This window comes from Antechinus flavipes, chromosome 4 (genome assembly GCF_016432865.1).
Source record: "Antechinus flavipes isolate AdamAnt ecotype Samford, QLD, Australia chromosome 4, AdamAnt_v2, whole genome shotgun sequence".
NCBI classification, from domain to species: Eukaryota; Metazoa; Chordata; class Mammalia; order Dasyuromorphia; family Dasyuridae; genus Antechinus; species Antechinus flavipes.
The window spans coordinates 14,031,277-14,043,060 of record NC_067401.1 but is presented as its reverse complement, the minus strand read 5'-3'; the positions used below and the strand labels follow the sequence as shown (position 1 = coordinate 14,043,060).

The following is an 11,784-nucleotide window of genomic DNA, read 5'->3' as shown; positions in this document are numbered from 1 at the left end:
GGCGCCCCCGAGATCCCGCCCTCTCCCCCCACCCCCGGCTGCATCCCCGCTAGCCCGGAGTCGCCTCTCTGGGCGGGAGGGGAGGAGCGCGACGGACGGAGGCGGACACAGAGCAGCCGGCCGGAGAGAGCGCGCAGAGCTCGGCGCATCCCCAGCCCGGCCCACCCAAGGCCCCGCCCGGCCGGGGCCCGCCCTGCCCCGCCCCGCCCCGCCTCGCCCCCGCGCGCCGGCCTCGCCGCCGCCTCTCCACCCCCTCCCCTTCTTCTCCTCCTCCTCCTCCTCCTCCTCTTCCTCCTCCCCTTTTCCCCTCTCCCCTCCGCCGAGGGGGCCGGGCCGGGGGTGGGGCCGAAGGTGGGACCGAGCGCGAGCGCTTCGCGGCTGCCGCTGCTGAAGCTGCTCCCGCTGCTGCTGCCGCCGCGGACTGTGCCTGGCTGGATCTGCGCCGGCCGAACTCGCCCCGGGCTTTTGTTGTCATCCTCCTCCTCTCCTCCGCCTCCTCCTCCTCCTCCTCTTCCTCCTCCTCCTGCCCCGCTGCCTCTGCTGCTGCGTCCTCCGCCTCCTCCTCCAGGCAGCGAGCCCGGCGCACCGGGACCTTGGCTCTGCCCTTCGCCCGCCGGACGGCTGCGGGGCGCAGCGGGGGACAGGCGGACCGGCGGACGGACAGGAGGGCGGCGGCCGGCCGGCCGGCCATGGATCTCCTCGTGCGGGGCTGCTGGCTCCTTTGGGTGGCCGCCGCCGCCTCGGCCCGCGGAGAGCCGGGGGGCAGCAAGAGCAGGAGCTGCGCCGAGGTCCGCCAGGTCTACGGGGCCAAAGGCTTCAGCCTGAGCGGCGTGCCTCAGGCGGAGATCTCCGGTGAGTGGGGCCATTCATTGTGGGCAACCGTGGGGCTGGGGAGGCGGCGGGGCGGCAGCTGCCCCCCCACCCTGGCCGAGCCGCCGGGCCGGGGGTACGGGGGGGGGGCACTAGAGGGACAAGAAATGGAATCAAGTTCCTGGGGGCAGCCCCCGCCCGGGCCGCCCGCTGCAGCTCGGGGGGAGAGGGGAGAAGCCTGGGGCACGTCTGCTATCGGAGTCTCGGGGCAGGTGGGCAGGGGACCCACTGGCTTTTCCAGCGTCCCCACCCTCCCTCCATCCCCAACCTCCTCCTCCCCATCCTCCTTCACTGAGGCCGCTTCGGAAAGTTCTACCGGCTCCTCTTCGCTCCCACCCGTACAGTCTTAGGGTTAAAAGGGCTGAAGAAAAGTGCAGGGGAGCGGCAGAAAAGCCATTTGTGATGGAGCCGCGAGGCCGGGCTAGTGAGTGGCGGGTCACTGGGAGCGTGGTCAGCGGGCCTCCCTCCCCGCCAGCCCGCCAGCCCCGGCGGCCCCGGGACCGGCCTCCCCTCGGCTTCTCCCGGTGGGCGGACGGGGCTGGATCCCCTCGGGCCGGCAGCGGCCCCGAGATGGGGCCAGTTCTCGGGCCACCCAGGGGATGGGGCTCTGGAAGGCGGGCAGCAACAGCGTGCAGAGAGAGGATCCCGGAGAAGGGGTGGGGGAGGCAAGGTTACCGCTATAAGGACTTTCTCCTGCCGTGGACTGGGGCTGGAAGCAGCGTGTTTAGGGATGGAGACCGAGCGGGGAAGTGGACCCCCTATGCGAGGAGGGGTCTGACTAATGTCCCAAGAGAGTAGAAATGATGGGGGAGGGAAAGGTTTAGATTTTTGGTTTTGTTTCGTTTCGGATTTTGTTTTTTGTTTTTTCTTTTTGCTAAAGCTGGAGATTTGGAAAAGCAAAAAGGGACTTGGTGAAATTCTGCTCTGTGTTTGCAGATTAGTTTTTATTGGGGTTCAAGTAATAGAAATAAGGGCCCTTCCTATGCTGTGTGCAGCCGGGGGGGGGGGGGGGGGGGAGGGGTCCCGGGCAGTCTTTCTCCCAACCTCATGGCTCCCAGCTGAGAGCCATCTGCCCGGTTCTACGCTGGGAGAGAGACACGGCTTCAGGCCGCTGACCAAGAGTCCAGCAGAGCCACCCCCAGAGACCAGCCCTGGCTCACTGCAGCCCGAGAGGAGATTTGGATTTCTCTCGGCAACTGTCACTTCTTTATAAGGAGCCGTCCCTCAGTCCCCCACAGGCCTCTGGCAGCGCGCCCCTGCCCTCCTCTGCTCCTGCAGAAGGTGAATCCGGAACCGGGGGCAAGGGAGGGAGGCGCTGGGCTTCCAGGGCCGGAGGGGGAATGAGACCTGTTGAAGGCAAGATGTCTGTCCGCCCGTTGTTGGCAATGGACTTGCTAAATTGGGCTTTCTCTAAGGGTGTTGGTGCAGGTGTCTTTCTCTAGTGGGTGGGGGAGGGGGGCTATTCCAGGATTGCCACCTGTGAGGTAGAAACCGACAGCAAGACTTGGCTTCCCGGCAGCTCGGTTCCTTCTTGGGAAAAGCAACTAGCTGGACTTTGAAGTTGGAGCTCTGACATCTTTCCAGTCTGTAAAAATAACATGAGAGTGACAAAGAATCAGAGGAATTCGGAGTTAGAAGTGAGCCCATTTAGTCCAAGCCTGTCTCTAGCCTCCTCTTCCTCCTCTGAAAATGAGAGACCCAGGGCCCTTCCAGTTCTGGGCTAGGATCTGGGGGGGAGGGGTGGCTGTAAAGTGTCCCCGGGAGGCCCCCTTCCTCCCCCCCATCCCTGGGATACTCACAGGAGGCTGGAGTTGTGCCCTCCTATTAGCCCCACTTGCACTCTCAGGTACAGGAGCCTGTAAAGACCAGGGGGGGACTGGATTCCTATCAGCTGTGGTGCTGTCCTGCAAGGTCTGACAATCCTTACCAAAGCAATGGCTATGGATAAAAACATCACTAAGTCTTGAGGAGTCCCTACTATGTGCCAAAGCACATAAAAACAAAAAGGAAACCCTCTCTGCCCTTAGGGAGATGCAGTCACTGGGGGGGGGTACTTTTAAGAGATATTGCTGGTTTATTTGTGCTTTTTATGAGTATCTATTACGTACCAAAGCATATAAGAACAAAATAAGAAACCCTCTCTGCCCTTAAGGAGATGCAGTCACTGAAGGTTTGTGCTTTTAAGAGATATTGCTGGTTTATTTGTGCTTTTTCTCCTTTTTATGAGTACCTACTATGTACCCAAAGCTTATAAAAACAAAAGGGAAATCCTCTCTACCCTTAAGGAGATGCAGTCACTGGGGGGTTGTGCTTTTAAGAGATACTGCTGGTTTATTTGTACTTTTTACTCTTTTTATGAGTACCTACTATGTACCAAAGCGTATAAGAACAAAAAGGAGATGGAGATGCAGTTACTGGGGGGGGGGGGGTTGTGCTTTTAAGAGATACTGCTGGTTTATTTGTACTTTTTACTCTTTTTATGAGTACCTACTATGTACCAAAGCGTATAAGAACAAAAAAGAGATGGGAGATGCAGTCAGTGGGGGGTTGTGCTTTTAAGAGATACTGCTGGTTTATTTGTAACTTTTTTACCCCTTTTATGTCTGAAGATTTTACTAGAGAAAGTCTGTTTGTAAATGGGCGATTGGCCTTTGAACTCTCTTACTCCTTGAACCTGGAGAACTCTTGCCAGATCGCCCCTTCTGCTGAGAGCAGTGAGATTACAGGACAGAAGCTTAAAACTAAAGGGAAGCTTCTGACCAGGAAAGCCTCAGTTTCACTGTGAGATTACAATCTCGACCCTTTTCATGCTAAGTTCCCAGCTGGACTCTGGGACTTTCCTGCTTCAGACACCAAGGGGGTGGGGACTCACTTGCCGGAGATCTCAGCAGAGACATGTGTGTGTGATTTCAAACCCATTCTAAACCCAGTGAGCCCTAGAATAGGACTCCATCTCCATCGGATTTTGAGCATGGACAGGCTCTGTCTTTGTGGCAACTATCTGCCCATCAGGCATTTCTGCTTAATAAGGAAAGCTGATTGGAATAGCTCAGAGATGAGCTGTCTGTCCTCTACTTGGCTTGGGAATCCGGAGGGGGAATTTCAGCCTGGGTCTATTTAAAAGCCTGAGTAAACCGGGGGGAGGTAATGTCAAGTGGCAGACCCTGGGACCGGCCTGCAATACGAGGCGGCCGAGACCACTCCCACTTACCCTTTCTGAAACTCATAACGCCAAATGTTTATCTGTCCCATGGCACCTAAGCATGAACTATGTTGTGCCATTTTTATATTGTTACTTTACCGTACTTTTTATGGACTGCTATTTATATGCATATATACATGTAGACACAGTTTTTTTCTCCACACATTTCTTGTTTCCCCACCTAGATCAAATGTCTTTCCATCTCTGAGGAAATCCATAAAACCAAAGATTTCAAGTCGAAAGGAGCTTAGATGCATTCGTCTCCCCCTCCCCCTCTTGTTTTAGATTTTACACAAATGGACCCTTGCCTAAGCTCATACAGCTAGTACCATCTGAAATGCGATTTGAGCAGAGATCCTCCTAATTTCAAGACTAGTCTCTCGCTATTTTCTTCTTAGACTCGAGTATCGTACAAAAAGTTGACACCAGTGGGAAGAGCTCTGGTCCTGGAGTCGGAGGTCTTGAGTTCAGATCCTCTCTGATGGTTATGGTCTTTGTGATATTGGACAGATGACTTCACTTGTCTCAGCTTTGGTTTATTCCATGATATAATGAGGGGTATTGGCCAGATTACCTCTGAGATCCTTTCCGAGATCCATGATCTAGGACTTCAGTCCAAAGCCTAGATGCAATCTGGGACAAAATCTAGCACAGCCTTTCCTTGTAAACCAGAGAGGGGGCAGGTGGAAAGTGGGAAGAAGGAAGGACATCTTCCTCAAGAAGAGCGTAGAGAAGAAGAAAGCATTCTGGGTCGTTGGTAGGGAAAGTCTATATTGAGAGTCAGAGGTAAGACACGAGGAGAGAATCTTGTGACATGAGTGAGCCAGCTGAGTAAAACTTCTGGTGGGCTGGGAGTTGTGGGAACTGTTTCAAAATCAGCTTTCTTATCTCTCATTATGCCTGTTTGGAAGAAGGATTCTCCTAGCTGTGAATTCTGAACTCCTTTTTTAGACAAATAATTCGAGGCAGGAGCTTGAAAATCATCACCGAGTAGTAGCTAGAGGGCTGGACTTGAAGTCAGAAACCAGTCATTCACGAAGCATTTATTAAATCCGTGCTGTGTGCCAGGTACTGTTTTAGGTGGTGGAAGTATGAAGGCAAAAAATGAAAGAGACCTTCCCCTCAGAGAGCTTATGTTCTATTGATTTGTGTACAAATAATACAAGATAGATTCCTGGCTTTGGAATCAGGAAGGCCTGAATTCAAATCTGGACTGCAGACACTTAATGGCTCTATGATCCTGAATAAGTCCTTTAACCTCTCTCTGCCTCAACTTCCTCATCTGTAAAATGGGAACAATAAAAGCGTCAACCTCCAGAGATTCTCGTGAGGATCCAATGTCCACTTAGCACAGCACCTGGCACGTAGTAGGCGCTTACCAAATGCTTCTTACGCATATATAAATATGTACACAATAAATACAAAAATATGAATTAATTTTTGGTGTGTGGAAAAAGGAGCTAGGTTGAAATCCCTCTCTAGCCCATTTACTGTGGGCAGATCACTTGACTTGGTTCAGCTTCAGTTTCCTCATCTCTAAGAGATACTCTGTCATATTTACTTCACAGGGTCATTGTGATGTTCCAATATGATTATGACTAATTCAATTTGTAGGCGTCAAAGCACCATAAAAATATTCCTTTTTAATACTTTCAGAGTGAAGACTCGCTTTGGTAGGAAAAATCTCTGGGCAATCCCAAAGAGTATGACTTTTTAAGTCAAGAGTGATTGAAGGACTGAATCTGTGTGAGGGTTTTCCCTCTCAGAGCGGTGCCCTTGAGAAATGGTGTTCTTATGGCAACTCCCTAAGAGGAGCCATCACTATGATTTGAGCGACGACAGCATCATTGATCATTGGAATCAATGTGTCATCAGCCTCGGGAGGACTTCGTTGAAGGACAGCAATCTTTTGAGCCTACAAGGGTGGGAGGAGATAATTCAGTCATTCATTTAAACTTATTATCAGTGTGTTGGGGGTAAAAAAAAATGATTCAGTTCCACCTACCTATTCCCCTCCCCCCGAGATGTATTCTTGACTCTCATGTGGCATGTGGAAAGAAAGCAGGACTGCTTTCAGTCATAAGACTTCAGTTGAATCCGTAGCTATGGTACTAGCTGGGTGACCCTGGACGAGTCAACCCCCTTTTGATTTACCTATAAATAATGTTTGGGCCGACTATCTCATGGTACTGTTGTCTGAATCCTTAAGGCGGTTTAGAATTGTGGAGTGTCGCTGTGAATTCTGCTTTGCTTATTAAATACTTGAGTGGATTATAGTTGGCCAGTGGATTCATTTCTAGATGAGTCGGTGTCTCTGGTGTAGGAAAAAGGTTTTCAGGTCACAGGGGATTTAGGAGTAGAACTTATCCTGGTCTCCCGAAGAGCCTGGGCAGAGTCGGGGATCATCAGGAAATATGTCCTTCTAGAACAGATTTAGATCAATCAAAATCTCTGCAAAAATCTCTGTTGGATTCTTGAGGGCTATAATGTCCATTTGTCTAACGGGACAGCTGAGCCTGGGAGTCTGTGTAGGGATTAGGGACACTGTGTCATTAAAGCCATACCAGGGGCTTTACTGATGATCAGAGCCTGAAAGATGACGGCATTTTATGGGCACGGGACAAGGATGCATTTTTCATGGAGAGATGCTTATTTGGGAATCTTTCAAGGGAATTTTTTTCCCAGAGTGCAAAGTATTGCTCACCTTATCTCCACAAAAAGACAAGGCATTGCATCCCTCCTTAATTATCCCATGAGGACTTTCAGTTGTGTGGGGCAGCCCCTGTCCAAGCAGAACCCACTTAACGCTATTCAACAGTAATGATAGTTAGCTCTTGTTAGATCTAGGTTTTAGAATCTTATCCCATTCCAGCATCTTTTTTTCTGAAATGTTTTTACCCACAATACCTCACTTTATCTTTTGGTTCTGATTAAGTTTATTTTATTTCTTTTTCATGGGATCATATGGCTAGAGCAGACCTCAGAGGCTAACTAATCCAATCTCCTAATTAAAAAAAAATGAATTATTACTTTTGTATTTATGTCACCTACATTCCCCAATATGACAATTTCTCTCAGGGGGAGGGGAAGACCAACCCTTTCATTTTACATAAATAGAAACTAAGACCAAAGGAGATTTTTCCCTCTGTTTTAAAATTCTTGTTTTTACATCACTTTCATTTCCAAATATATTACCCATTCTGTTCTCTCTAGAGCCCTCCCTTATAACAAAGAGTAAAAAAGAAAGAAGGAAAACAGTTCAATAAAACAAGCTATCATTTCAACCGACTCTTAACAGTATATGTCATGTCTCACATTCATAATATATCCCATTTCTGCAAAGAAAGGAAAGGGGTACGTTTTCTTCTCTTTGGGGAGGGTGAGGTGGGGGAGGGAGGCAAGTTTGATTCCTCTAATTATAGTCTTATGGGTTATGTTATTGTTCACACCATTCATTCCCATTGTCCTTGCACTTTCTCTGGCTTTCCCAGCTTCACCATGCATCAGTTTGCATAAGTCATTAGGCATCTTTTAAAGTGATCCCAGCATCCTTAGAGCAGCCAATCACTGAAAGCCTCCACAGAGTAAATGAAGTAGAACAATGAGCATTTTTTTTTCACAATGTCATCCATAGATTTGGCCTGCAAATCTCCATCTTCTCTAGGGATACTGTTCTGAGAATCCTCCTACTGAATTACCTGGAAGAGAGGCAGAAAACCTGGTTAATAACAAGCAATGGCCTTGCTTGCAGTCATGGGACTGGGTAGAAATTCTTTGGAGATTTATTATTATCTTAGTGATCTTGGGCTGATGATTTAATTTTCCTGGACCTCAGATTCCCTTCCAATCAAACTATTGGGCAAGAATTATACTAGATAACCTGTGAGGTCTTATCCAACCCCAAATTTTCTATATGATTATTTTCTCCATTTTAATTACAAGTTTATTATGACTTACCAATATTATTATTGTTACCTGGTAACAAGAAAAGAATGATTTTTCCCTTATTCCTTCCCCATTTTATTCCATTTATTATAAAATAGATCATCTGATTTTTAGGGCAGAAAGGCACTTTAGAGATCATATGATCTAATCCTTTCATATTATTGTTGAAGGGATTAAAAGACCTGAGACAGGAAGGGAATAGCCCAAGACTATATAGTTGGTTAGTAGCATGACTGGCATTAGAATCCAGCTCTCAGATTGTGGTGGTCCTGGATTCAGCCCTTATTAATGTCATTTTTATTGTCATCACCTCTTTCCATGGTGATGGTACTTACAGTGTTCCAGCCTGGAGGGAAAGAATTATTATATTTCATCTCCTGAGATCCCTCTACTATGTGTCTTCCTCCCTACCTTCCCCAACTCCTTAATCACCCTGGCTGAGTGGGAGGGGAAAGCAGAATCATCACCATAATCTTGCCCAGGGTGCAAGACTGAACTTGACCCGGATTCCTGGATGTTACCCCCACAAAGCAGACACTGACCTAGCATTTTCTGACTGGCTGGGGGGTGCAAGAAGATCATCTGGCTTTAGTGGTTCAGTGAGCTGGGCTGTGTAGGGGGACAACAGTGAATGAGAGAGCAAGAGAAATCCCTCTCCGATCCCATGGATATTAAAAACAGTCAAAAGAAGTGGACTTGGGTTTTTTTTTTGTGGTTATTCGTATACTCCTTTTGTTCTCCCTTGTTTTTACATCATTCCTCCCCTCTCTCCTTCCCATTATCAAAAAGGTTTTGTTTGGTTTGGGGGAGGGAGAGAAAGAAACCAATTCAACAAAACTAATCAATTCATCAACCAAATGCTATCGACTACAGTATTCCAAACCTATCGTTCATCATGGCTGCAAAGAAGGGAAAGAGGTACATTCTCTTATTTTTGGAAGGGAGCTGAATCTCAGCTGTTAGAAGACGTGGATGTGCCCAGATCACAGAGAACAGCAGAAAGGGAAATGGCTTTGCAGTCAATGCCCTTGGGATTCATATCCTGCCTGTTGTGCTTTCATCCTGTGTGATCTTGGGTAAGTCTATTGGTTTCCCTTCTGTAAAAGTAATGGGTTACATTTGATGACCATGAATACCCCAAATGGGATCCGGTAGAGTGGACCATGACTGAAACAATAGACCAACAGTAAGAGACCTTCCAGTTTTCCGATCCTCTGAACTCTTCTTCAGTTCCAAGCGTGGTCCTTGGAATAACACAGCAGTCCATTTAAAATGTTTTTCTTTTGTTCTTTCTGTTTCTATTCTATTTCTATCGGTTCTTTTCCTGGTTTTGTTTCAAAGTGGGATTTTAATGTCTAATCAACATTAATCCCATTTCTCACGTTCACATGGGTTAGAGATTTAGAAATAAGATCTGCCTGGGAGGGAGAGATGGTGTGCAAGTTAGGTCTGTGGTGTCTACAATAAAATCGCCTTTCTAATGCATGTCTCCTTTGTCATGGATTCCTGAATTGTGGTGGCTCCCTCTAGCGGCTTCTATTATTCTTGGTCATGGAACTCAACTAAACTTTTATTTAACGAGTACACACACACACACAACACACACACACACATATACATACTGTACACTTATAAACATCATCATCATCATCATTATATCTAACATTTACTTAAAACTTTAAAGCTTTACATTATATAAGTTATCTTATTTGATCCTCACAACATCCAGAGATGTAGGGGCTATTATTATTCCCATTTTTCAAATAAGGAACCTGAGAGTTTAGTAACTTGTGCTGATCTCCCCATCTAGGAAGTGTCCAGGAGGGATTCTTCCCTGCCTCTGCCTCAGGTTCACTGTTCTGTTTAAATCTGATCTTAAATATGGATTTTTACAGAGTTTTGGAGTTGACAGGGCTCAGTCTGATCTCTCACTCGGTATCCCATTCAGCTTCTGGGGAGGGAGGTTTAAGACACACACACACACACACACACACACACACACACACACACACCCCTTTCTCAGACTGGCTGGCTTTTCCAAGCCCCCACACAGACCCTGAAAAAGTGTCTAATTAAAGGTAGCTTTGTGGAAGGCCTTTGCTGGGATTTTTATTTGTTTATCTGGTTTGTTGTGCTTTTGGTTTTGGTTTTTCAGTGCGGGGTATTAGGTGGGTAACTAGTCATCAGTTAATTTCCTTCTTCAAGTCCTTCTCTAGAGGATTGTGGCCTGGGTCAATGCTTCCTGCCATTTCTCAACTTGACTTTCAAACCATAGCCTCTATTGCATCAAGGAAACCTCTCCATCCAGTGGCTGAGCAGCAGCTGAGGGTGAGTTGGCACTACCAGACTTCACTTTGGGCCAGTTGCCCTATTGGAGTGTATCTTTTCTCAATGGCCAGGGTCTGCTGCTTCATCTACTCCAGCCAAGATCATCTCCTTGGCAACTGGCTACACCTCCCTGGATATTCATTTCCTCAGCCATCTTGGGCTAGGATAAAGGGGTAAGAGTACTTAATTGTTTCTGTTTCCTCACTCTATACCTTTGCACTAGAATTCTCACTTTTGTGTCTTGGATTCCCTGGTTTCCTTCAAGACTAAGCTCAAGGGCCACTTACTGCATGAAGTCCTCCCTGATTGCCCTCAGCTGCTTGAGACAATGCCTTCATTAAGGACACCTAGATGTACTTGAGAACTGATAGACTGAACAAGGTTCATCCATTAGATGATTTTGAATTAGAATGAAGGTGTGAGCCTGGAGGAACCTGTAGGAGCTGAATTCAGACTAGCTGGTTGCCTGTAATTGGGCTTCTGGGGAGGGTATTATTAGTCTGCTCTTCTTGCCCAGGGATGCAGTGACCTCAACGCTAAGGCAGCTTTAGGGAAAAAAAAATCCCCCAGGTGATCTAGCCACTGTGGTTCATTTTGTGGGCCGTCTGGAGCCATCCCAGATCCTCGTGGTTGGTTTGGATGATGACCAGGTGTCAAATCTCCACTACCCCCCACTCCTCAGGTGATGCTGCCAGGCCTCAAACACCGCCTTCAGAGCCAGGAGCTGTTTCACTGAGTGTATAGTTTTGTTCTGCAAGTGTTAAAATCCAGGAATAATAAGCACAGAGGAGAAATAGGGAGGAGCTAGAAACCTTCTAAAACTGGTGCCTAACCCAGAGATGCAAGCATTGGCTTCTAGGAAAAATGACTAGTGGGAGCTAGAGTATTTTGAAATGTGGTGGGGGAGAGGAGGAGCACAAATCAAAACTTCACTTAATAGAAAATATGATTATGGCAGACCATAATAAGAATGCTTAATTTTATGAATCAGTGAGGGGTACCAGGAAGGAGAATTTGCACCAAATGCAACAATAATAGTGAACCCCCAAACCACTGTTCATAGACTTTTATTACAGAGGTTGTCTCCCCTCTTTGTCAGTGTATACCTGATGTGGTTTCACATGCTAAACACAAGATACTATTGCTAAGCATTGGAGGTACCAAGATTAAAGGCATAAACATCCCCACCCCACTCCCCCACATACATACAAGCTCACATTCTACTTGGAAGACACAATGTGCATCACAGATAAATAAATGGATGAAATATTGAATAAAGTGACATGGAAGGATGGTAACAGTGAGCACAATGAAGACAGAAATGCTCAATTTTTATTTTCCTTTTTCTGCCAAGAAAAATGAATTTTCATCTGGAAAGGCAAGAACAGATGTGACTCATATAGAGTTGATGCTCAAGATCAGTAAGGAGGAAGTCTCCT

The 11,784-nt window shown here is 47.4% G+C and overlaps 1 protein-coding gene across 1 annotated transcript in view; it reads left to right on the top strand.

Moving 5' to 3' along the window:
- Positions 1-603: 603 nt before the first annotated feature.
- GPC1 (glypican 1) overlaps positions 604-11,784 on the top strand; it is a 145,935-nt gene continuing 134,754 nt past the window's right edge. Inside the window, exon 1 of the mRNA XM_051991853.1 lies at positions 604-852. Coding sequence (XP_051847813.1) covers positions 690-852 — 163 coding nt within the window. The 5' untranslated portion in view covers positions 604-689. The remainder of the gene's footprint in view (positions 853-11,784) is intronic.